Source organism: Oncorhynchus kisutch, linkage group LG2, assembly GCF_002021735.2.
Source record: "Oncorhynchus kisutch isolate 150728-3 linkage group LG2, Okis_V2, whole genome shotgun sequence".
In the NCBI taxonomy this organism is placed as follows: Eukaryota; Metazoa; Chordata; class Actinopteri; order Salmoniformes; family Salmonidae; genus Oncorhynchus; species Oncorhynchus kisutch.
The window spans coordinates 29411370-29439262 of record NC_034175.2 but is presented as its reverse complement, the minus strand read 5'-3'; the positions used below and the strand labels follow the sequence as shown (position 1 = coordinate 29439262).

The following is a 27893-nucleotide window of genomic DNA, read 5'->3' as shown; positions in this document are numbered from 1 at the left end:
TTCCATTCATTAGTGCATCACTGTTTTATTCAATAACACCTCGCTGGGTGTTTTTTTCTGAGGGAAATTGACAAGCACATACATCTCTTACTACATTTACATATTATCAAACTGTATTCACACTGTTGTTTCTTAGTGTTCTTGGACAAAGTTTCACTTTGAAGAATACCATTTAAAAAGGGGGGCATTGTAATGCCGATATGTTGCATTCAATTGTTCAATTCAATTGTTTAAAAATAGTCAAAAATCTAGCCATTTTAGTTTCCTGCATCATTTCAGTGAGCTACTTTTCTCAGTAATGAGACCTTCCGTTGGGTGACAGAAAAAAGTATTTATTGTCAGGTAGATGAGCGGAGGCTGTGTATTGAGTTCGAAAAGATGAGGTGAACTATAACAGCATCAACAGAGTAACAGATACATGTAACTGGTAATTCCTAAAATTTCAGTTCAGCGATCTCAGAGTCTGGAGAGCTGCTGTCGCTGCGGTCACTGTATGTGTCTCTGTAACACAAGGGACAGAGTTATATACATCCATAATACTTTTTCAGGATGATATGATAAGTCAGAGATATAAACTAGGTATAGCATTACAAAAATCCAATACTGGCCGGGTAACTTTCCATTCCCCTTTACGCCAGACCAAATGCCACTCATCTTGCTTGCCTCCATCTGATGGAGTAAAAGGAAATTATGAGAAATACAATGATCTGCATGGTCTTACCGTGGTGAGAGGCGACAACCTTTCTGTAGGTAGCTCTGGAGTTTCCCTGCTGCAGCCAGCAGGAGGCCAAAGTAGGGGGGCGAGGGCTTGATGGGACGAGAAGTGAACTCTGGGTGGTACTGCACTCCAACAAAATAGGCATGATCTGAAACAACACAGGTGGGAAGATGATCAGTTTGAGATGGATACTACGGACATATACATTTCGGTTGGCATAGCTACAACTGTCATTACATTTGATACCCCTACAAATTGTGTTATTTTTTTTGTTCAATTCAGTCAAGAAAGTACTTTATGAAGTGATAACGCACTATTTAACAATAACATTTCCAAGAGCCAGACAGTGGAAAACACTGAAATGTCTCCATGGTTAACTCACCATCCAGCTCAATGACCTCCATCCTCTCTCCCTCTACGTCTTGGCCGACAAAATGGAAGCCCCTCTCCTCAAAGTGGTGCTTCAGCTCAGGGTTCACCTAAGAGGACAGAGAGCTCCCATCAATTCATCCCATCCACACTTAGAATGTAATACATGTAACACTTCAAATGGATTGTCAAATGGATTGTCTTCCAAGTAACATGTCATGTAAAATGTACTTTAAAAATGTAACACAAATATACACATCAAGACTCGATTCAGCTCTACTACCTCAAAACGGTGACGATGCCTCTCGTCAACATATTCAGCATCACCATACAGCTTTCCTGAAAAAGAAATACTGAATATTATCAACCATTATAACACACCAAACCCTATGTGGTTTTGGCAAGATTAGCACTCACTCAAAATGCTGGTGTTGGATTTGAAGATGGTCCGCCTCTTCCCCAGCCTCATAGTCCCACCCATCTGCCCAGGGTTGTGTTCTGGCATGTCAATCACCTGTCAAAAAAGGACCAGAATATCACAATGTTCGTGAGCCAAAACTCAGTAAGTAGTGACAGAGAATGACATGATTACTATGGCACACCTACCACAGGGTGTTTAGATTCTGGGTGGAATTCAGTAGAGTTTGCATCTGTTATTAAAAAAAGAAATCGGTATTTCAGTTCCATTATAAGGTTTGAGAGTTGAACATTTAACTTATGAACATTCTGGAATTACGCAACATACACCTCAAGGATAGAACGATTACTGATTCAAATATTACCTTGCCAGCCAAGAACATTGCGGGCAAATTCACACACTGCCAACTGCATGCCCAAACATACCCCTGCAAAAAGACAATTGGGATTAAATGTGTGCAATTAAAAAAAGTCAGGCTGAACTAGTCTGATCAGAAGTTCTGATGGAACTATAAAGAGTGACATACACAATATCATTTCCATTTAACAAAACATGCTAAACTGACGCATGATACATGGCAATACTATTGATTCATTTGTATTTCATTAATGCTTAAATACATCTTACCTAAAAATGGCTTTTTCTTTTTCCTTGCCCAGCTGATAGCCTGGATTTTCCCCTCTGTCCCCCGTACACCGAAGCCTCCAGGTACCAAGACACCACTGTGTGTATGAGACAACATTGATCCTTCACTGACAGGAGAACACAGCACCCTTGGCTTAGGGTTACAATTCCACAGAAAACAAATGTATTCACAATGCTCATGTAAATGCTGTGGGATTTATGGTGTCAAGCAGCCTATTATATTGAGTTGCACCCCCCCCCCCCCCCCTCCTTTTGCCCTCAGAATAGTCTCAATTCGTCAGGGCATGGACTCTACAAGGTGTCAAAAGCGTTCTAAAGGGAACACAACACATGTAGACCTTACAGTGAAATGCTTACTTACGAACCCTTAACCAACAACACAGTTAAGAAAAAAGTTGGCTGGGTGTCCTTTGGGTGGACCATTCTTGATACACACAGGAAACTTTGGAGCATGAAAAAACCAGCAGAGTTGCAGTTCTTGACACAAAACAGTGTGTCAGGCACCTACTACCATTCCCTGTTCAAAAGGCACTTACATATTTTGTCTTGCTCATTCATACTGTTAAGTTCGCATATTTTTTTTAGTAAATCACTCACGGACACTAAAGAAGCTTGAAAAAGTTTAATTCTTCCCAAAGGGTCGACACAGCTGTATTCAGACCAAGAAATGGCTTCCCCCGAGGTGGTATTCATACCCCACTTTGGGTGGAGTCTCCTCCTCATCTCTAAACATTGCATCATTCTTGCTAAGCAGGGAACTAAGTGATATGAGCCTTCAGTGGTTTCTCCCCTTATCAATACCGCCACATGCAATTGTTTTCCCTGCAGTCAGCCCCTCCCAAGCTACATTATGGCACCCCTCATGTCTCTTGTGTAACTAATGTTCCTATACTCTGAGTATAACAATGTTCAAAGTTTACTCCAGAATCCAACAGTCCCTCTTTTTGAACAATGGTGTCCAACTGTTCAATTGACATAAACTTGGAATGAACAAACAATGCAAAAAAAACATGAAACAAACATAAAAGATAATACATGATTAGATATGAACGAACAATGATAAAACAAACTCCACCGTGAGGTTTACAAACTCAGAGACTTATGGCCTCTGTTCTATGACCACACCATACACAATTTTATTTCCATCTCTCATCACACAACAAAATGCCATTCCAGCTGAATCTGCTGTCTTGTTCCATGTCAGATGGAACGCTTATTCTGTATGTCACTCTTTACAGTTCCATCAGAAATTCTGATCAGACTCGAATAACAAATATGATGACTTGCAACTCGACTGACTTTAACACCAATGACTCATGACTTGGACTTGAGCCTTATGACTCGACCTGACATCCTCCCCAAGCCGAAATATAAAAAATTATGCTATTAAAAAAAGTGTGCAGCGCATCAACTCTTCATTTAACGGATTACAGTTCGGACAGCAGCCAATCAAATTGTGCGTGGCAGTGCAGAGGAACGTCGGCGGTTACTGGAATACTATGCGATTATCTGAGGACAGCTTCCCGCTTACAAAAGCATACAAACATTTTCCAAGTAGAGGAAAAGTAGAGGAGTAGAGGAGTCAGAAATAGCGATAAAATTAATCACTTACCTTTGAAGATCTTCATCTGGTTGCAGTCACAAGAGTCCCAGCTACACAATAAATGTTTGTTTTGTTCAAAAACGTCCCTCTTTATTTCCCAAAAACTCTGTTTTGTTGGTGCGTTTTGTTCAGTAATCCACTGGCTCAATGGCAATCAAAACATGCAGACAAATACATCATAACAGTACTGGTAAAGTTTGTCGAAACACGTCAAACGATGTTTATAATTAATCCTCAGGTTGCCAATTGTCTAAATAATCGATAATATTTCAACCGGACAATAACGTATTCAATAGAAAGGAAAAACAACGAAGGGCACGCACTCGATCACGCACGCAAACCAGCACTAAATGATTCTACAGTGCACTGAGAGAAAGGTCTCATTCTTCTTCATTTTTCAGAAAACAAGCCTGAAACAATGTCTAAAGACCGTTGACATCTAGTGGAAGCCATAAGAACTGCAATCTGGGTCCTAACCCATTAGATACTCAATAGGCATTCAATTGAAAACTACCCACATCAAAAAAATCCCACTTCCTGGATGGATTTTCCTCAGGTCTTCGCCTGCCATATCAGTTCTGTTATACTCACAGACATTATTTTAACAGTTATGGAAACTTTAGAGTGTTTTCTATCCCAATCTACCATTATATGCATATCCTAGCTTCTGGGCCTGAGTAACAGGCAGTTTACTTTGGGCACGTTTCTCATCCAGATGTCGAAATACTGCCCCCAAGCCATAAGAAGTTATGAGTGTGTGTAACTTGTTTGTTTCATGGGTTTCTTTTAGCTGGCTTGTGATGTCTGGAGCCTGTATTGTTATGTGCGCTCCTCACTGCTCGCCTAGATTAGACTTGCAGATTGACTCGCCACCACGCTGTTTGGAGCTGGAAAAGATTAAAAAAGATCAAAGCACATTTGTGGCAGAGTGCCTCCTAGAATGGTTGTGTACTCTTCCTAACCTGCTGATTACGGCAAGTGCTTAAACCTCTGATTGTGTTTATGCTTCACACAAATCCCACCATCCTTCTCTCTGCGGTCCTCCGCAGTTTTGAGCTTTCTCCATTGATAATGAATGAAGAACGGCGGCTTATTTCATCTGAGGCACCGCATTTAGATACAGTTTTCCAGAAAGAAATGCAATATATAGATCTGTTCTCGATTCTACACGGCAAAGGCTGTTGTAGGTGATGTATTTCTATGTGAATTGCCATTTTGGATGGCCAGCAAGATACTCTGCTGCTTAATTCATCTACAGGAGAGCAACCACCCCACACAACCCGACCCAGCCTACCACGCCTCTCCCGCTGTCACAGAGAGAGAGGGTCTTTCTCATGGCTAACCATGTATTTCCAAGGAAATATAACATTTATTTGGAAAGTAATAAATATAGATATTTTTTAAAAGCATTCATGATTTGCATAAATGTAATATACTAACTATTACTCTTGTTAAAAATATGAAATGGTATTTACCAAAAAGTTCTATTTTGGTTTCATCTGACCATATGACATTCCCCCAATCTTCTTCTGGATCATCCAAATGCTCTCTAGCACTTCAGACGGGCCTGGGCATGTACTGGCTTAAGCAGGGGGACACATCTGGCACTGCAGGATTTGAGTCCCTGGCGGCGTAGTGTGTTACTGATGGTAGGCTTTGTTACTTTGGTCCCAGCTCTCTGCAGGTCATTCACTAGGTCCCCCCGTGTGGTTCTGGGATTTTTGCTCAGTGTTCTTGTGATCATTTTGACCCCACGGGGTGAGATCTTGCGTGGAATCCCAGATCGAGGGAGATTATCAGTGGTCTTGTACGTCTTCCATTTCCTAATAATTGCTCCCACAGTTGATTTCTTCAAACCAAGCTGCTTACCTATTGCAGATTCAGTCTTCCCAGCCTGGTGCAGGTCTACAATTTTGTTTCTGGTGTCCTTTGACAGCTCTTTGGTCTTGGCCATAGTGGAGTTTGGAGTGTGACTGTTTGAGGTTGTGGACAGGTGTCTTTTATACTGATAAGTTCAAACAGGTACCATTAATCGAGGTAACGCGTGGAGGACAGAGGAGCCTCTTAAAGAAGAAGTTACAGGTCTGTGACAGCCAGAAATCTTGCTTGTTTGTAGGTGACCAAATACTTATTTTCCACCATAATTTGCAAATAAATTCATTAAAAATCCTACAATGTGATTTTCTGGATTTTTTTTCTCATTTTGTCTGTCATAGTTGAAGTGTACCTATGATGAAAATTACAGGCCTCTGTCATCAAGTAGGAGAACTTGCACAATTGATGGCTGACTAAATACTTTTTTGCCCCACTGTAACTTTTACCTGTCACATTTTATGGCCATTGATAACGTCCCGATTTTAATATCCAAATTGATACATACGTTTCTCCCACGTACATGAGTCTCTCACCTGAGCCGCTCTCTCTCTCCACGCTCACTCCACACGCGCTCTCAGCACTACGGCCCCGGTTTATGGCTCGGACTCAGGAGTGTTAAAAGTCACTGTCGCATTGCACGCCTTTGTCACTCTTTCTTCAGACGGTTAGGGAGGGTTTTGAGGTTCGCACACACTGTTTCTGGCCAAATTATTCCCACCATGCATTAAGGCACGGTATGATGTCACCTTCCATGATAACCTCAAAAAAGCACAGATCAAAACAACAGTTTAGTTAATTTAATTTCTGTTTCAGGAAATCCAGACAAGCATTTCTTAATAACATTATATCTACGAAAAATGTCAAAAAGCATAACATACGTGTTACTGCTAAAACCATTTTCTAAATCAGTCCATACACCCTTATTCAGCTGGCGACCTCTCGGAAGAGTTACCAGATCATGAAGTTAGCACCCTAACCCCTCGCAGAATTCCACACTCCAGTATCCCAATCTGGTGAAATTTGTATCGAAACAAAAACACAAAATGAAATGAGCAATACATATATCACAATCCATTTGAAGTCACTGTCATCCCTTATAACATATATTTTCCTCTGGGAACTGGTAATTTATCCCATCGAACACGTGATTCAAAAACAATATGTTAAATCAAAAATAAACTCATTCGAATAACTAATCAATTTAGAATTACAACTCTTTATAACTCCCTACGGAAATAATAATAATCTCCTAAAGTAATGGTACAGTTTTGATAGAGACTGGTGTTTCTCATTCATTTTATAATTAAATCCCCATTTCGATCATTTCTACAGAGGTTGATCAGACTTCATGAGACATTTTAGGATACAGGGCATTCGACCCCATTTAAAATGTTTCCTCTGCCTTTTCTTTCCCTGTCCATAAGAAACAGTTTAAATACCTTTCAAAACTTGTCCATCCTTCTGCATACCCAATTTAACCGAATTGAAAAGACCCCATCCAATAAATCCCACAGTATCAACACACCACTGACGCACATTCGTAACCAGTAAATGGTGTGTGCTGGTGAACCGTAGGTCCAGAACACACATGAACAGGCCTCACTTATTATCTGGAACTCGGTTATGGCTTAATCCAGATACGTTAATACCTAAAACTGTCAAATATCACTAACTGCACTCCCCTCACAATCTCCGGGGACCTTCCAACGAAAAATAACAAAACCCCCTCTTCTGGAAAAGAGTGTACATTTCGTTAGCATTCACTGTGCTACATTTTAATCAGCAGCTCAATAGTATTAATTATAAACCAAACCTGTTATTTGTAAATCCACTGTCCTTTCTCCAATCATTAAATGTTTGTTTTAATCCACCCCATCCTTTATTTAGCATGTACTACCCTTAGACAAGGCAACATTATCTCGCCACCGAGTCTAACGATTCACTGCTCTTTTCCCTATGATTCTCCATAACCACCTCACCACATAAAAAAATGAAAAGTTAATTTTAGGTTTGATAACCCCTATACCAATACCTCGTGACTCCTCCACCCTTTCAACCATTCTAGAAATCTTTTCCAGAATAAGGACGACATAAAACGTAAATATATTTTACAAATAAAACCACAAAATGTCTCATGATATAAAAAATATAAAAACAAGGCTTTCTGAGTTTGCAAGGAGTGTTTGGCAATATATTTTAAATGTGTTACCTTTAGAATTCATTCCCCTGGCATTTCGCCTAGATTCTTCAACCCCAAATACATTTTTTCCTGTGGCAAATTTAGCCTATTTCCCGTCGTAAGGAAACCGCTATATTTGAACCCTGGCCTCTACTAAAAGGTTAGGTAAAATGTGATCTCATTTTTCTTCCATCATATAGAAACTGTAATCTCTATGAACCACTAATCGATCGAACAGAGACTATACACCGCTAGGTGAAAGTGCCATTCCTGCTACTTTCCAGAGTATTTGTTGTTGCCGTTTTCAAAACGATGCAAACGCTTGCCTGGCAGCATTTTCTACGAATACAGCAGGTTCCATATCCACTTTACACTCCCTTTTCCAATGACCAATAGCCCCACACCTAAAACAGTCTCCCTACGCTGTGATGCATTTCCGCTACGTTTCATTGTCTTATCTTGGCCATTGAAACTATAGTTAGTGCTTTTCTCTATGGCCCTATTAACCCCTCGCACGTCGGCGAGGTTAGCAGAGCTATATTCCACTCTCAAAACATCGTCTTGAATTAAATCTACTAGCCCTGCAATTACCGTTTTGATCACAGGGTTCAAACCTGCCATCAAAGCAGAACTGCAAATTCTATCAATACACTCCCGTTACGTCTTTCTGTGGCCTGATGAGTCCTGATACTCATTCCGGGTTTATCGTGATGCACTTTTTGTTGATAGAATGCTGACATCAAAACGCTGGTATATTGAGCTTTTGATTCTGGTTTTATGTCTTTGTGCCAAGTCATAATTGCCTCCCTGAAGTCTTTATTTGTTTTGAATTCTCCATCAGCAGGAAAATGTTGTCCAATTTTATCAAATTTTATCAATTTGTCCCATATTCCAGCCAAATTGGTAGAATGCTTGTGCGCTTCTTTCAGAGCCTCCATGGCTTCATTAAAATCCCTAGCTCTGTTCTACAGGGAGAATTGGAGCCGTTTGTCGACATATCAATAGTTATTATTCCATAAACTCTCCCGACGGTGTCCAGGGTATTTTAGATTCCTTCACTCCCGTCTATAATACACACCTTCTATTAACTAGTTGACAAGTTAGCGCTACACACTTCCCCGGATAATAATTAATTGGTCACGGCACTTAATACCTTGTATTAGAACCGATACCATAGCGTCTGAAAATGTATTACTGGAGAATACGGATGACTTAATGTCCTATTCCAGTACATCCTCAAATATCACTATTATTGATAACCCGCATCATCTCTCATGTCTCCCTCTCCCCATAGGGCATAAACCAACCTCTCTCCATATTGATACTGCTACTACACGTAAATGAGCCTTCAACAGTTTCTCCCCTTATCAATAGCATCACATGCAATTGTTTTCCCTGCACTCAGCCCCTCCCAAGCTTCATTATGGCACCCCTCATGTCTCTTGTGTAACTTAAGGCTTAAAAATAACCCTTCCTTAACCTGTCTCCTCCCCATCTACACTGTTTGAAGTGGATTTAACAAGTGACATCAATAACGCATCATAGCTTTCACTTGGTCAGCCTATGTTATGGAAAGAGCAGGTGTTTTTAATGTTTTGTATACTCATTGTAGGTATTTTGCTGTAGACTCACTCAGCACTGCAGAGTTTCTGCCAGGCCTCGTGGTACTTCACAGGCTCCTCCTGCAGTGTATTTGGCTCTAGGTCTGCAGAGTCGATGAACTGCAAGAGGAAGACTGAGGGTCAGTGGGAGGTGGGTGGCATAAGAACATGACATACAGTAATCGTCATTTTTATTATAACATAACAAATAAGGCCATATTTAACACAGTCCATTAGAACAGAACTTCTCATAATCCTCGTCTAAGGACACACAAGGTTTGATTAGCACAAAAGATAACATCAATGCCACCGATGTAAGCAGAGTCGTCTCTTCCTACACACAGATGCTGTGCGTAGGGACCTGCAGTCGCTCCAAAGAGGGAGCATGGGTGAATGTGACTGTGTTCCATACCTTGATCTCTAGTTTGTGGTTGATGGCGAGGGCTGAGTGCTCCAGGGCCTTGATGACAGAGGCATATGAGTCAGAGAACTTTGTGTACTTCCCTACCAGGGCGATGGACACATGTTCCAGGAGTCGGTCAGACCTGAGAGGAGACAGTTTAGTTCCAACATGTTCAGAGGACCCAGGGGTATCAAGTCAATATATATTTTAGACTAAAACATGGTAAATACTCAATCAAACCAGGGTGAGACTCCCAATACAGTATGGGGAAATTCCAACCCAAGTTAATCGTGCATAAATGGAACATAATTCCCTTTTTATGCACTTCTCTCTATACGCGCACTCTGACCTTGAACTAAAGCATGAGAATAGCATGCTATTCAACCGCTTTTCACTTTGGGTGGAGATCAAAGGAATTAAGGTGTGGCGGAGGTGTGTCTAACAGTATTCTGACCTTGACTTAATTCCCTCATAATTCCACCACCTTTAGGCACGATGAAATTATGAATAAGGTCGAGCAACTTGTCAGTTCCAAGGTGAACATCTACTTTATTTTATCAGATAGAAATATCACCATTCTCCATGCACTGTAATTTACAAATTGATAAGAGCTATTGATAAGAGCTAGGTAAACATGTAAGTTGTTTGGATGAGGGGATTGTAAATATAAATTACAATATTTTTTTCTATTTTAACTTATGATCGCTGGAGACTGTATTGACAAATCTGAACCCAGTCATATTGAAACACACACACAGACACACGATAACATACGCAATATACACACATGCACGCATGGATTTTCTGTTGTAGATTTGTGGAAGTAGAATAGTGGCCTGAGGGCACACACTTAATGTGTTGTGAAACGTATTGTAATGTTTTAAAAATTGTATAACCGCCTTAATTTTGCTGGACCCTAGGAAGAGTACCTGCTGCTAAATATCTCTATGCAACCAATAAAATTTGTGCAAGTCCTCCCACATAAAAAGATGAGAGAGGCCTGTAATTTTCATCATAGGTACACTTCAACTATGACAGACAAAATGAGAAGAAAAGAAATCCAGAAAAATCACATTGTAGGATTTTTAATGAATTTATTTGCAAATTATGGTGAAAAATAAGTATTTGGTCAATAACAAAAGTTTCTCAATACTTTGTTGTATACCCTTTGTTGGCAATGACAGAGGTCAAATGTTTTCTGTAAGTCTTCACAAGGTTTTCACACACTGTTGCTGGTATTTTGGCCAATTCCTCCATGCAGATCTCCTCTAGAGCAGTGATGTTTTGGGGCTGTTGCTGGGCAACACGGACTTTCAACTCCCTCCAAAGATTTTCTATGGGGTTGAGATCTGGAGACTGGCTAGGCCACTCCAGGACCTTGAAATGCTCATTGTCATGCTGAAAGACCCAGCCAATTTTCATCTTCAATGCCCTTGCTGATGGAAGGAGGTTTTCACTCAAAATCTCACAATACATGGCCCCATTCATTCTTTCCTTTACACGGATCAGTCACCCTGGTCCCTTTGCAGAAAAACAGCCCCAATGCATGATGTTTCCACCCCCATGCTTCACAGTAGGTATGGTGTTCTTTGGATGCAACTCAGCATTTTTTGTCCTCCAACACGACGAGTTGAGTTTTTACCAAAAAGTTCTATTTTGGTTTCATATGACCATATGACATTCTCCCAATCTTCTTCTGGATCATCCAAATGCTCTCTAGCAAACTTCAGACGGGCCTGGACATGTACTGGCATAAGCAGGGGGACACGTCTGGCACTGCAGGATTTGAGTCCCTGGCGGCGTAGTGTGTTACTGATGGTAGGCTTTGTTACTTTGGTCCCAGCTCTCTGCAGGTCATTCACTAGGTCCCCCCGTGTGGTTCTAGGATTGTTGCTCTCCGCTCTTATGATCATTTTGACCCCACGGGGTGAGATCTTGCGTGGAGCCCCAGATCGAGGGAGATTATCATGGTCTTGTATGTCTTCCATTTCCTAATAATTGCTCCCACAGTTGATTTCTTCAAACCAAGCTGCTTGCATATTGCAGATTCAGTCTTCCCAGCCTGGTGCAGGTCTACAATTTTGTTTCTGGTGTCCTTTGACAGCTCTTTGGTCTTGGCCATAGTGGAGTTTGGAGTGTGACTGTTTGAGGTTGTGAACAGGTGTCTTTTATACTGATAACAAGTTCAAACAGGTGCCATTAATACAGGTAACGAGTGGGAGACAGAGGAGCCTCTTAAAGAAGGGGTCTGTGAGAGCCAGAAATTTTGCTTGTTTGAAGGTGACCAAATACTTATTTTCCACCATCATTTGCAAATAAATTCATTAAAAATCCTACAATGAGATTTTCTGGATTTTTTTTTTCATTTTGTCTGTCATAGTTGTAGTGTACCTATGATGAAAATTACAGGCCTCTCATCTTTTTAAGTGGGAGAACTTGCACAATTGGTGGCTGACTAAATACTTTTTTGCCCCACTGTATATGAAATGCTGGCCTTATAACTTCAGATGAAATTTGGAGACCCAAGCTATAGGCTTCTGCACCAATGACAGTATAGCGCCAAACCTAGAGTTGATTTATGATTTCTAGAATGTTTAATTATTTTCCCGGACCTTTTACTGTCTTTTTAAAAAAAACAATTTGTATAGTGTTAAATATATTTTATTTCACCTTTATTTAACCAGGTAGGCTAGTTGAGAACAAGTTCTCATTTGCAACTGCGACCTGGCCAAGATAAAGCATAGCAATTCGACACATACAACAACACAGAGTTACACATGGAATAAACAAAACATAGTCAATAAGACAGTAGAACAAAAGAAAACAAAAAGTCTATATACAGTGAGTGCAAATGAGGTAAGATAAGGGAGTTAAGGCAATAAATAGGCCATGGTGGTGAAGTAATTACAATATAGCAATTGAAACACTGGAATGGTAGATGTGCAGAAGATGAATGTGCAAATAGAAATATTGGGGTGCAAAGGAGCAAGATAAATAAATAAATACTGTATGGGGATGGTATGTACAGGTGCAGTGATCTGTGAGCTGCTCTGACAGCTGGTGCTTAAAGCTAGTGAGGGAGATGTGAGTCTCCAGCTTCAGAGATTTTTGCAGTTCGTTCCAGTCATTGGCAGCAGAGAACTGGACGGAAAGATGACCAAAGGAGGAATTGGCTTTGGGGGTGACCAGTGAGCTGAGATAAGGCGGGGCTTTACCTAGCAGAGACTTGAAGATAACCTGTAGCCAGTGGGTTTGGCGACGAGTATGAAGCGAGGGCCAACCAACGAGAGAGTACAGGTCGCAATGGTGGGTAGTGTATGGGGCTTTGGTGACAAAACGGATGGCACTGTGATAGACTGCATCCAGTTTGTTGAATAGAGTGTTGGAGGCTATTTTATAGATGACATCACCGAAGTCGAGGATCGGTAGGATGGTCAGTTTTACGAGGGTATGTTTGGCAGCATGAGTGAAGGATGCTATAGGAAGCCAATTCTAGATTTAATTTTGGATTGGAAATGCTTAACGTGAGTCTGGAAGGAGAGTTTACAGTCTAACCAGACACCTAGGTATTTGTAGTTGTCCACGTATTCTAAGTCGGAGCCGGGCAGTGATCGGTTGAATATCATGCATTTAGTTTTACTTGCGTTTAAGAGCAGTTGTAGGCCACGGAAGGAGAGGTGTATGGCATTGAAGCTCGTCTGGAGGTTAGTTAACACAGTGTCCAAAGAGGGGCCAGAAGTATACAGAATGGTGTCGTCTGCGTAGAGGTGTACCAGAGAATCACCAGCAGCAAGAGCAACATCATTGATGTATACAGAGAAGAGAGTCAGCCTGAGAATTTAACCCTGTGGCACCCCCATAGAGACTGCCAGAGGTGCGGACAACAGGCCCTCCGATTTGACACACTGAACTCTATCAGAGAAGTAGTTGGTAAACCAGGCGAGGCAATCATTTGAGAAACCAAGGCTGTCGACTCTGTCAATCACCACATTCTTATTGGCAGAGTCGAAAGCCTTGGCCATGTCGATGAATACGGCTGCACAGTAATGTCTCTTATCGATGGCGGTTATGATGACGTTTAGGACCTTGAGCGTGGCTGAGGTGCACCCATGACCAGCTCTGAAACCAGATTGCATAGCGGAGAAGGTGCGGTGGGATTCGAAATGGTCGGTAATCTGTTTGTTAACTTGGCTTTCAAAGACCTTAGAAAGACAGGGTAGGATAGATATTGGTCTGTAGCAGTTTGGGTCTACAGTGTCACTCCCTTTGAAGAGGGGGAAGACTGCGGCAGCTTTCCAATCTTTGGGAATCTCAGACGATACGAAAGAGATGTTGAACAGGCTAGTATTAGGGGTTGCAACAATTTCGGCATCATTTTAGAAAGAGAGGGTCCAGATTGTCTAGCCCGGCTGATTTGTAGGGGTCCAGATTTTGCAGCTCTTTCAGAACATCAGCTATCTGGATTTGGGTAAAGGAGAAATGGTGGGGGCTTTGGCGGGTTGCTGTGGAGGGTGCCGGGCAGTTGATCGGGGTAGGGGTAGCCAGGTGGAAAGCATGGCCAGCCGTAGAGAAATGCTTATTGAAATGCTCAATTATAGTGGATTTATCGGTGGTGCGTGTTTCCTCGCCTCAAAGCAGTGGGCAGCTGGGAGGAGGTGTTCTTATTCTCCATGGACTTTACTGTGTCCCAGAACATTTTTAAGTTAGTACTACAGGATGCACATTTCTGTTTGAAAAAGCTAACCATAGCTTTCCTAACTGCCTGTGTATATTTGTTCCTAACTTCCCTGAAAAGTTGCATATCACGGGGGCTATTCGATACTAATGCAGAATGCCACAGGATGTTTTTGTGCTGGTCAAGGGCAGACAGGTTTGGAGTGAACCATGGACTATATCTATTCCTAGTTCTAAATATTTTTAATGGGGCATGCTTATTTAAGATGGTGAGGAAGGCACTTTTAAAGAATAGCCAGTCATCATCTACTGACGGGATGAGGTCAATGGCATTCCAGGATACCCCGGCCAGGTCAATTAGAAAGGCCTGCTCGCAGAAGTGTTTTAGGGAGCGTTTGACAGTGATGAGGGGTGGTCGTTTGGTCGCAGACCCATTACAGATGCAGGCAATGAGGCAGTGGTCGCTGAGATCTTGATTGAAGACAGCAGAGGTGTATTTGGAGGGTGAGTTAGTTAGGATGACATCTATGACGGTGCCAGTGTTTACAGATTTGGAGTTGTACCTGGAAGGTTCATTGATCATTTGTGTGTGATGGAGGACATCAAGCTTGGATTGTAGGATGGCCGGGGTGTTAAGCATGTCCCAGTTTAGGTCACCTAGTAGCACGAGCTCAGAAGATAGATGGGGGGCAATCAATTCACATATGGTATCGAGGGCACAGCTTGGGGCAGAGGGAGGTCTATAGCAAGCGGCAACAGTGATAGACTTGTTTCTGAAAAGGTGAATTTTTAGAAGTAGAAGCTCGAATTAACAACTATAGGTAGCCACCATCAGTTATAACGACAAATGTATAAATGTCACTGACTTGTGTTAGTTTCCTTACATTTTGCATCATTCCATTACATCATTAGTTTACCTTTCTTTCCACTGTCACTCATGTCATTGTTTATGAGAATCGCTAGCAATAGTGGATCATATTAGGCTAACGTACACTACATGGCAGGAAGTATGTAGACACCCTTTCAAATTAGTGGATTAGGCTATTTCAGCCACACCCGTTGCTGACAGGTGTATAAAATCAAGCATACAGCCATGCAATCTCCATAGACAAACATTGGCAGTAGAATGGCCTTACTGAAGATCTCAGTGACTTTCAACGTGGCACCGTCATAGGATGCCATCTTTCCAACAATTCAGTTAGTAAAATTTCTGCCCTGTTAGAGCTGCCCCGGCCAACTGTATGTGCTGTGATTGTGAAGTGGAAACGTTTAGGAGTAACAACGGCTCAGCCGCGATGTGGTAGGCCACACAACCTCACAGAACAGGTCCGCCAAGTGCTGAAGTGCCTAGCGTGTAAAAATCTTCTGCAACACTCACTACCGAGTTCCAAACTGCCCCTGTGCACAAAGCGAGGTCCATACAGAAATGGCCAACAGGACCATTGTCATCACAGTTCCATGATTAGTAAGGATTATTAGGGTAGATTTATAGGACTAATGTGCATTTTTTTCACCTTCTAATATTTCATGGATCGAACAATTGAATATGGCAACTTTCAGGATGAATCAATGTATGTAGTTTTGTCCTTGAGCTGTTCTTGTCTATTGATGTTCTGTATTATGTCATTCTGTATTATGTTTCATGTTTTGTGTGGACCCCAGGAAGAATAGCTGCTGCTTTTGCAACAGATAATGGGGATCCTACTAAAATGCCAACAAAAAAAACACTATTTTTGATTCACCAATATATTTTGTGCGTAAAGACTCTCCAAAGTTTTTATTTTTACAAATGATTATTCATAAATACTTTCATAACACTAAATAATATACAAGATCAGAGTATTTTTTTACATCTACCAATTGGTGCTGAAAATGAGAAGTCTATTTAGGCCCACATGGCTTTCTTTCATTGATCCCTAATATTCTTAACTGTAAAAAAAAATGTATGTACACCACATTTAAAGGGGTGGCTTTAGATAACTGTACTGAAAACCCTCTTGAATGAAAACCCCGCGAGAAAATTTGATGGCCAGCAAGTGAGAGGGATTTCAGCAGTTGAATTACATTTATTCTGCACGCGCAAGGGTACCACACCTGCAAAGCCCACTACGCACCTGCATAAGGTCAGTCTGAATACCAACTACTGAGAAGTGAGTCTGAATCTTGTCCTATGTCAGCATGTAGTAAAAATCTAAGTTCCACAGTAACCTTGTCATATGTTGTACTATAGTGATGTTACATTTGATACCGGAACTCCGAGGCATGCGTCGGAGCAGTCTACTTGAAAGCAGTGTGCTTTATCAGAGGCACGAGATCAATGATGTCCTAAGCTTTGTTTAGTTGCACAACCAACTGACTGGTTTGCTATTGCTTTTGGTTGAAGAAAAAGGCTATATTTGACACTAGTGTACGCTGTATTGAGTAAAGCCTTGAATAATGAACCTACAGTATTTCAACACAATGGGCTGGAAAGCCTCAATACTTCAGGAAGCTTTGTTTCCCACCACTATTGTACTACAGCAGAGTAGTGCTACATTCAGAAGCCTATTTCTGCCCAAAACAGTCCAACTGGACTGGGGGCCAGGGGTCCCCTTCACCTGTCGGACATCTCCTTCCACTTGGTGAGCATCTTCCTGGCCCTCATCTCAATAGGCAGGTCCAGCCGCTGGCAGATATAGCCCACCACCCCCTGCTCCTCCAGTAGTAGGGGTACTCTGTAGATGGACGACACATCTGCCACGCAGATGACCTGGGGACAGGGAGAGAGAAAAGCATAAGAATCGGATTACGTTTTTTCAAAAGTATATGAAATGTTGCTGGTTGACGTTACATTCACTTTTTTCTGGTTTGTGTTCATTTAGGCACGCAACGGAAAACTGAAATTCGTCACGGACAGAGAAGGCCTTACCTGCGTGGGCTCTACGTGACAAAACATGGAGATCTTCTCTTTGACAGCGTTCTCCAGAGGTGTCGCACAGCGGCACATGATCTGAAAATACATTAGGAGAAACACATAGTTAGCCAATTCCAAGAGTCCCAAGGCAAAAGGATGAGGGAGTATCTAACTCACCAGATCTGGGGAGAGTCCTAGTCCACGGAGCTCTCGGACACTGTTCTGAGTGGGTTTCGTCTTCTGTTCTCCTGTGGCACTGGGCTAAAGGCAGACAAAATTACATTTCAGTTCTCAGTTAAGCATCATTGTAAATCCTTTTCCTTGAAACACAACTCATGTACTTTTGAGACAAAGTTAAAGTGTTCATGATGTTTTACAATGCTTATGTAAGAGACTGTGTTTTGATTCAATTGTGTGTGTGTATGTACTAATTCAGTAAAGGACTGACAATGTTTTGGACATTTTTGGTACAGATGTGCTTTGTCACAACGCTGAAATCGGCTTTCAAACAAGCCATACTCTGCGTGTGTGTGTGTTAAAGCTCTTACCTGTGGGACTAAGCTGACATGAATGTTGCAGAAGTTATCCCTCTTCACCTTGAACTGGAACTGTCTGAAGGCCTCGATAAATGGCATGCTCTCAATGTCTCCCACAGTGCCTCCCAACTGTCAAAACAGGACACAGCCTGAGACCTCAACATTCACTAGGCAAAAACGCAAGAAACAATCTGAAAAGGTTAGGTACTATCTGAACTGCTTGATTTCCATTGCACAACATTTTGAAATGTGTTGCTACAGTGTGCCATAATGAATATGACCCACCTTAACAATCCCTGGCTGAAACCAGACACCAATAACAACTTCATGGGGACAATCACAATGGCCTATAATGAATGACCCATAATAAGACAAACTTGACTACGCTGTAGCTCGTACCTCTATAACACAGACTTGTGGCTCCACCCCATCGTCATCCACTGAGATCTTGGCCTGCTTCACCACCCACTCCTGAATGGCATCTGTGATGTGTGGCACCACTGAGATAAGAAAGAAAACATCAGCAAAATAGAATCAGCATCCACAGAAACTCGAGATCAGCATAGAAAAAAGGACTACAGAGAGACCCTTACAAATCAACACAACAACTAGGAGTGATGTTATAGGTTTCCAGGTGTTGCCCTAATCCCAATGCCCCTTGCCTTGCGGAGAACCCTTGATCTCTCGCTCACCCTGTACAGTTTTGCCCAAGTAGTCTCCCCTCCTCTCCTTGTTGATGACAGACTGGTAGATTTTGCCCGTGGTCAGGTTGTTGTCCCTGGTTAACCTGATGTCCAGGAAGCGCTCGTAGTTTCCTAAATCCAGGTCCACCTCACCTCCATCGTCCAACACAAACACTTCACCTAGATGGGTGATGCAGCTCAAGTCAATTAGATAGGCATGCATTGGCCTAGCCCTCACAGATTAAATGCTTTAGTCTGAGAGAACTCACCACCCAAATGCACTCACCATGTTCATAAGGTGAGAAGGTGCCAGCATCAATGTTGATGTAGGGGTCGATTTTGATGGCAGTCACATGCAGACCACAGGACTTCAGGATTAAGCCCACACTACTGGCAATGATGCCCTTGCCAATTCCGGATATGACACCTCCAGTGACCAAGATGTACTTCATAGTGGCATGTGAAACCTAGAAACAAAAATAGAAGATGACAATCAATGTTAGGTTAGTGCTGAGTGATTAACCCGAAATGTCTGTTATTGTACAGTTTTTAAAACAACTGAGACGTCGGTTCAATTGTTTTTTTCTGTGACCTCAAGGTCGGGACAGGGATCAGAAAACCAGTCAGTATCTGGTGTGACCACCATTTGCCTCACACAGCATCTCCTTTGCATAGAGTTGATAAGGATGTTGATTGTGGCCTGTGGATTGTTGTCCCACTCCTCTGTGCAAAGTTGCTAGATACTGGCGGGAATTGTAACACTTCGATCCAGAGCATCCCACACATGCTCAAATGGGTGACATGTCAGGTGAGTATGCAGGCCATGGAAGAACTGTGACATTTTCAGCTTCCATGAATTGTCTATAGATCCTTGCGACATGGGGCTGTGCATTATCATGCTGAAACATATGATGGCGGAGGATGATTGGCATGACAATGTGCCTCAGTATCTCGTCTGCGCATTCAATTTGCCATCGATAAAATGCTATTATGTTTGTTGTCCGTAGCTTATGCCTGCCCATATCATTGCCCCAAAGTGGCGGTTGGGTTCTCGGTTCACAACATTAAAACCACTCGCCATCTGCCCGGTACAGTTGAAACCAGTATTCATCTGTGAAGAGCACACTTCTCCAGAGTGCCATTGGCCATCGAAGGTGAGCATTTGCCCACTGAAGTCAGTTACGACCCTGATGAGGACGACAAGCACGCAGATGATCTTCACTGAGACGGTTTGTGCAGAAATTCTTCAGTTGTGCAAACCCAGAGTTTCATCAACGGTCCGGATGGCTGGTCTCAGACGATCCCGCTTTTGAAGAAGCCAGATGTGGAGATCCTGGGCTGGCATGGTTACACGTGGTCTGCGGTTCTTGCAGACATTCCTGCAGTCAGAATGACAAAACTTGAGACATCTGTGGCATTGTGTTGTTTGGCAAAACTGCACATTTTAGCGCAGCCTTTTATTGTCCCCAGCACAAGGTGCACCTGGGTAATAATCATGCTGTTTAATCAGCTTCTTGATATGCCACACCTGACAGGGGGATAGACTATCTTGGCAAAAAAGAAATGCACACTAACAGGGATGTAAACAACTTTGTGCACCAAATTGTGCGTATAGGACATTTCTGGGATCTTTTATTTCAGCTCATGAAACCAACACTTGTTGCGTTTATATATTTGTTATATATTAGTTTAGCACAGAAAACGTGCTCATTTACTACAATGACCAAAATCCATTGCGTATCTACTTTTCCGGTCTGTGTGGTGGACAGATCGAGAGGGATAGAGAGCGGTTGCTTCGAGAGGTACCTAAGTGATTGATAGTTGGTACTCAGCATTCATAAAATTATGCCTTATTTACATTGAAGAACTACTAAAATAGTGTTTTTGTCAGACAGCATAGGCAGCAGCAGCTCTATAGAAATGAGATTATGACTTGGAATGAAATAATAAAGTCATCAAATAAACCCGAAATGTAATAAACACAATTTAAATATTTTATTAAAGTAATGTGAATAAATTATGGTTAATAAGTGAGAAGTTAACCATTTATTATTTGTTTTATTCTGTGTTAAAGCATTCAACCCACAAAATGGATAGTGCATTTAATGTTTAAAACAATCAAAAACCGGGATTATTTTTTTATTAATAGAACAGAAAACGAACAGACCTCAAAAATAATTTATCGCTCAGCACTAACTACAGATAAAGATTTGACTATCCTACCTCCTACTATACTAGTCTAAGCAGTTTTAGCCAACATCTGTTTGGTGAGTAGGTCTAGGCTTAATGATTCTGATGAAAATACGCTTTATCAAAATAATGCTTTTGCATATTTTCAGTGTGGAACCCGTCTATGTTTAGGGGGGTTATAGCCTAGGCTAATCAATTCTAAATGGCACTAGCAGTTCGCAAAGTCCTAAATTGAAAATAGACGGCATGCAATTATTACCAAATCCAAACTCATTGTTGTGACACATACACTATATACACACAAAGGGACATCCCTTCAAATTAGTGGATTCGGCAATTTCTGCCACACCCGTTGCTGACAGGTGTATAAAATCGAGCACATAGCTATGCTATCTCTATAGACAAACATTGTCAGTAGAATGGCCTTACTGAAAAGTTCAGTGACTTTCAACATTGCACCTTTCCAACAAGCCAGTTCATACATTTCGGCCCTACTAGAGCTTCCACGGTCAACTTTAAGTGGTGTAATTGTGAAGTGGAAACATCTAAGAACAACAACGACTCAGGCCGCAAAGTGGTAGGCCACACAACCTCACAGAACGGGACCGCCAAGGGCTGAAGCGCATAAAAAACGTTCCAAACTGCCTCTGGAAGAGACGTCAGCACAATAACTGTTCATTTGTAGCTTCATGAAATGCGTTTCCATGGCCGAGTAGCAGCACACAAGCCTAAGATAACAATGTGCAATGCCAAGCAAAATATCAGTCTCAACGTCAACAGTGAAGAGGCGACTCCGGGATGCTGGCCTTCTAGGCAGAGTTCCTCTGTCCAGTGTCTGTGTTCTTTTGCCCATCTTAATCTTTTCTTCTTATTGGCCAGTCTGAGATATTGCTTTTTTTCCTTTGCAACTCTGCCTAGAAGGCCAGCATCCCGGAGTCACCTCTTCACTATTGACGTTGAGACTGGTGTTTTTAATGAAGCTGCCAGTTGAGGACTTGTGAGGAGTCCGTTTCTCAAACTCTAATGTACTTGTCCTCTTGCTCAGTTGTGCACCGGGGCCTCCCACTCCTCTTTCTATTCTGGTTAGAGACAGTTTGTGCTTTTCTGTGAAGGGAGTAGTACACAGCATTGTACGAGATCTTCAGTTTCTTGGAAATGTCTGCATGGAATAGCCTTCATTTCTCAGAACAAGAATAGACTGACGAGTTTCAGAAGAAAGGTCTTTGTTTCTGGCCACTTTGAGTCTGTATTCGAACCCACAAATGGTGATGCTCCAGATACTCAACGAGTCTAAAGGCCAGTTGTATTGCTTCTTAAATCAGAACAACAGTTTTCAGCTGTGCTAACATAATTGCAAAATGGTTTTCTAATGATCAATTAGCCTTTTAAATTGATAAACTTGGATTAGCTAACACAAAGTGCCATTGGAACACAGGAGTGATGGTTGCTGATAATGGGCCTCTGTACACCTATGTAGATATTCCATTAATAATCAGCCGTTTCCAGCTACAATAGTCATTTACAATATTAACCATGTCTACACTTTATTTCTGATCAATTTGATGTTATTTTAAATAGACAAAAAAAACATGTTTTTCTTTCAAAAACAAGGACATTTATAAGTGACCCCAAACTTTTGAATGGTAGTGTATAGTGCACTTGATTTGCTCATTGGTCCCACTGGGAAGGCAGAGTTTGAACCTTCAGACACATTAAATGAGTCAAAATGGAAACACCACCTATCTGGTGCAGAAGGCAGCTGAATCGTGCACCTACCGCCCACAGCGCTAGATGAAAAAATACAAATTGGAACACAAGACTTCAGCGTTGTTGTTTTTTGCAGAAATGTTTGGCGATCGACTATGAATGTCTTGGAGATCAACCAGTTGGTGGCCAACGGTGTAGAGAGAACGGTCAAAATGAAATTGAGTGAGTGAGACACGGAGGGGAAAGGGAATTTAGGGAGAACTGTGTGATGCTTGCCTTTGTTTCTTTTTTGTTGTGGTGCGCAAACCATGTACAACTGGAACACTAGAGTCAAAGCAAAGTAACGTTGTCTTCCAGACAAAATTACACATTTTTGGGGGAGACAAGCCACAAAGCACATTCCATCAAATAGTTTTATAGTATTTTTAAAAATCTCTGGCTAAAGATGCACTATGCAGAAATCGCTCCGCCATTTCCTGGTTGCTAAAATTACAATAGTTTGAATAATTTCAGTTTGTGGCAAAACAAGCAATGTGTAGTGTGAAAGATATTTTCCATAACAAAAAATGTTGCATTTTCAGCTGTTTGAAACTGGAGTACAAAACTAAGTAAAAGACAAAAAAACTCAACTTAAGAACGGGAAGCATAAAAATAGTGCACATAGAACAGATTTACTGCTTCTTACATGCTGACCACAAATAAATGAACACATACATGTTATGCACCCACTCTGCTCGCGAGCATCTGCGTAGCCAGGAGCTAAAATAGAATTTGGTTCTAAACTCACCAAAAAAAGAAACGTCCTCTCACTGTCAACTGTGTTTGTCTTCAGCAAACTTAACATGTGTAAATATTTCTATGAACATAAGATTCAACAACTGAGACATAAACTGAACAAGTTCCACAGACATTTGACCAATAGAAATGGAATTGTGTCCCTGAACAAAGGGGGGGGGGGTCAATATCAAAAGTAACAGTCGGTATCTGGTGTGGCGACCAGCTGCATTAAGTACTGCAGTGCCTCTCCTCCTCATGGACTGCACCAGATTTGCCAGTTCTTGCTGTGAGATGTTACCCTACTCTTCCACCAAGGCACTTGCAAGTTCCAAGACATTTCTGGGGGGAATGGCCCTAGCCCTCACCCTCTGATCCAACAGGTCCCAGACATGCTCAATGGGATTGAGATCAGGGCTCTTTGCTGGCCATGGCAGAACACTGATATTCCTGTCTGGCAGGAAATTACGCACAGAACGAGCAGCATGCCTGGTGGCATTGTCATGCTGGAGGCTCATGTCAGGATGAGCCTGCAGGAAGGGTACCACATGAGGGAGGAGGATTTGCTTCCCTGTAACACACAGCGTTGAGAATGCCCGCAATGACAACAAGCTCAGTCCGATGATGCTGTGGCACACGGCCCCAGACCATGACGGACCCTCCACCTCGATCCCGCTTCAGAGTACAGGCTTCGGTGTAACGCTCATTCCTTCGACGATAAACGTGAATCCGACCACCACCCCTGGTGAGACGAAACTGCGACTTGTCAGTGTAGAGCACTTTTTGCAAGTCCTGTCTGGTCCAGCGACGGTGGGTTTGTGCCCATAGCCGACGTCGTTGCTGGTGATGTCTGGTGAGGACCTGCCTTTACAACAGGCCTACAAGCCCTCAGTCCAGCCCCTCTCAGCCTATTGCGGACAGTTTGAGCACTGATGGAGGGATTGTGCGTTCCTGGTGTAACTCGGGCAGTTGTTGTTGCCATCCTGTACCTGTCCCGCAGGTTTGATGTTCGGATGTACCGATCCTGTGCAGGTATTGTTACACGTGGTCTGCCACTGCGAGGACGATCAGCTGTTCGTCCTGTCTCCCTGTAGCGCTGTCTTAGGCGTCTCACAGTACGGACATTGCAATTTATTGCCCTGGCCACATCTGCAATCCTCATGCCTCCTTGCAGCATGCCTAAGGCACATTCATGCAGATGAGCAGGGACCCTGGATATCTTTCGTTTGGTGTTTTTCAGAGTCAGTAGAGAGGCCTCTTTAGTGTCTTAAGTTTTCATAACTGTGACCTTAATTGCCTACCGTCTGTAAGCTGTTAGTGTCTTCACAACCGTTCCACAGGTGCATGTTCATTAATTGTTTATGGTTCATTGAACAAGCATGGGAAACAGTGATTAAACACTTTACAATGAAGATATGTTAAATAATTAGGATTTTTACGAATTATCTTTGAAAGACTGGGTCCTGAAAAAGTGACGTTTCTTTTTTTGCTGAGTTTATTTGTCACGCTCAAGTCCTGCTTCTCCCATCTCCTCATTGGTTTTTAGGTGCATATACCCACGTGGCTGATTGAAAGATGAACAGAGTTCCACACTCCAGTCGGGTCTGCTAATTCACCTTAAAGTTGGTTGCCAACTGCCATATAAAGTCAAAATAAGAAGAAGCCTGAAGGAGGAGATGACTAGAAACAAATTCAATTTACTGTTTTATCTGTGGAATAATTGTCATAGTAGAGTACCTTATGCATGAGGCAAAATAACAACCCAATGTTTATATCCTGGGACCAATTAGCTAGCAACAGCAAGTTAGCCCTCTAAATTGCCATTAATGTTTAATGCTTTTCGACCTGTCCCCAAATTAATCAAATTGGGTGTGGGGGGACTAAATCAACATGCATGTGTGGTCTGGTCAGCATGTAAAGTTGAACTTCATTCTATTTTTGAAGCATGATGCACTGCAAGTTCCGCCTCTCCCATCTCCTCATTGGTTTTTCGAGGGCATATACCCACATGGGTGATTGAAAGATGAACAGAGTTCCACACACCAGTCCAGTTGGTGGCAGTAATGCACCTTAGTTAGTTGCTGAAGGGGGAGTGATTACTAGAAACTAAGTAGGTTTCCCCTTTTATCTGTGGATTAGTTAGAGAACACATGATTTCATGTGTCAAATTATACAAAGATTCAGAAAAATGGAACATGTGCATTTCAATGTTTAAATCACAAGACAAATGAGCTAGCTAGCTCGCCAAATGCCCATGAATATTTTGGCCTGTCCCCAAATTAATATAGTTGGTTCAGAGTTCATTTTGATATTTCAACTTGTGTGTCCTCATCGCATCTGGTGTGGATGGCCAAAATCACCATGCTCGCGATGGTGGACGCACGTGTAGACTTACTTTCAATTAAAATGACAGGACCTATAACTCACATTTCTATGTGGATTTGGTCAGGTTGCACAAAAAGTTACATATTGCAGCTTTAAAGATTGAGTTTTGATATCTGTTCGAGTACTCATGCCCATCCCTAACATGTTCCCCACCTTCTCGCCATTAAATATAGTTAAGGAGGAAATCAACGCCTTTGCAGTCTGAAATTAGATTGTTTTGGTTATGAACTGATGCAAGTGTATTGCCGGCTGCATACATAGTGAAATGAAAGCCATCTGCCGGCCTTTGGACTAAAGCAATTTAAGGCCGGAGAAACATTAATCAAATGAGTTATGAATAGAGATCAACCGATTTTTTAGGGCCGATTTCAAGTTTTCATAACAATGAATTGGCCTGTAAATTGGCCTTTTTGGATGCCGATTACATTGCAATCCACAAGGAAACTTCAAGCCTATCAAGTCCCAAGATTAGGCTGGCAATACTAAAGTGCCTATAAGAACATTCAATAGTCAAAGGTCTATGAACTACAAATGGTATAGCGAGAAATAGTCAACGCGTCATAATTCCTATAATAACTACAACCTAAAACTTCTTAACTGGGAATATTGAAGAACTGGGAATATTGAACCACCAGCTTTCACATGTTCTCATGTTCTGAGCAAGGAACTTAAATGTTAGCTTTTTCACATGGCAAATATTGCACTTTTACTTTCTTCTCCAACACTGTATTTTTGCATTATTTAAACCAAATTGAACATGTTTCATTATTTATTTTAGACTAAATAGATTTTATTTATGTATTATATTAAGTTAAAATAAGTGTTCATTGTTCATTCAATATAGTTGTAATTGTCATTATTACAAATATATATATATATCAATTGGCCGATTAATCGGTATGGATTTTTTGGTCCTCCAAAAACATTGGCGTTGAACAATCATAATCGGTCGACCTCTAGTAATGAATGATATAAATGGCGAAGTACTTGTTGTCATAATACACTACAAGTTTGATTGATCGAGGCAATTCGTTTCCCCCGACATCTTAGTCTTCATTTAAATAATGTAACGTTAGCCTAATGCCGCATTCAAACTAAACTAGGAACTCGGAAATATCCGACCTCTGTCCGTTCAAGACAACTGGAAACTCGGAGGGGAAAAAATCAGTTTGACTGTGAAAAATCGTGTAACACTCATCCAACTCGGAATTCTAAGTCGGAAACTCGGGAATCTTTCTCGAGCTCATACCTTCCGACCTGAACAGCACTGTAATGATTTGACCTCATTACCACTCGAATCTTCCCGATTTCCCAGTTGTCTTGAAAGCACCATAACATTCAATCATGTCATGGTAGCTGTAATACACTCACCGTAGTGTTTGGATCTCTTCTATTACATGAACACCGTTCATGTTTGTATGTTCACTTCTAACTACTATAGTGTTCTGTGGCTGTAGTTTATTTTGTCTGGAGCTCGAGACGGGTTGTTCACACAGTTTCAACTTGTCACAATTGCGGAAAGCCAATGGCGGGAAATAAAAATGGCACTACAGTTGAATATGAATATGAATTGCGAATTCCTCATGGCAATCACATCGTTTCTGTGTCGATCGTTTTGTTTATACACTAAAATATAAGTCACATGATATGACAAGTATAGCCAGCCAGGTTCGCTGCTTCTTACATGATCTCGCTAGCTTGCGATGTAAAATGACTATCACCACTGGGAGAGTCCATTACCATTGCAACAGTAGACCTCACTTGATCAAGCTATAATACTAATACGTAGCTGTCTTGCTAACTATCTGGTGTAGTAAGCACAGCAAACGCGTAGCTAGCTTCTACTCGATTTGAACTCGCCGAATTATACAAATACAGATCAAATCGTTCACACAAGCCCCAGGAGGATCACACATGTAATGATATAAAGTCAATTCTTCATGTATTCTGTGTCATGCACGATATTGTTACTACTTGCCTGCGCACGTTCTTCTGTGTTGGTACACGTGTGGCGTAAACTGACACAAAAGAAGACTTCGCAGACGCAAAAACAAGGCAGATTTGAATGCAATGATTTACATATTACAAAGTGAAAAGGGTTGACGTTGCATGCAGATCAGCCAAATGGTGTACAATTTGCTGCGCACTGCACAGTAAACACTCATGAGCAGGACTTGAGCAACGTCACTACCTCTTTATCGTCACTGTTGTGTTTGCGGTAGAAATGGGTACTTGCTTGG

At 41.7% G+C, this 27893-nt stretch overlaps 1 protein-coding gene across 2 annotated transcripts; it reads right to left on the bottom strand.

Moving 5' to 3' along the window:
• Positions 1-27863, bottom strand: ctps1b (CTP synthase 1b). Of its 2 annotated transcripts, none has more exons than XM_020453054.2 (18): positions 27632-27863; positions 18884-19064; positions 18607-18777; positions 18314-18414; positions 17927-18043; positions 17556-17639; positions 17394-17474; positions 17083-17234; positions 9821-9953; positions 9440-9528; positions 2133-2227; positions 1870-1932; positions 1694-1737; positions 1505-1601; positions 1371-1426; positions 1101-1197; positions 722-866; positions 1-501 (listed from the first exon to the last, which is right to left on the bottom strand). In XM_020453054.2, exons 2-18 carry the CDS (start codon positions 19047-19049, stop codon positions 435-437), a joined length of 1758 nt encoding a protein of 585 aa, XP_020308643.1. In that variant the 5' UTR covers positions 19050-19064; positions 27632-27863; the 3' UTR covers positions 1-434. The 2 variants fall into 2 exon arrangements, with proteins under 2 accessions (XP_020308643.1, XP_031648793.1); XM_031792933.1 differs by having other exon boundaries at positions 27025-27644.
• Between the last annotated feature and the right edge of the window lie 30 nt (positions 27864-27893).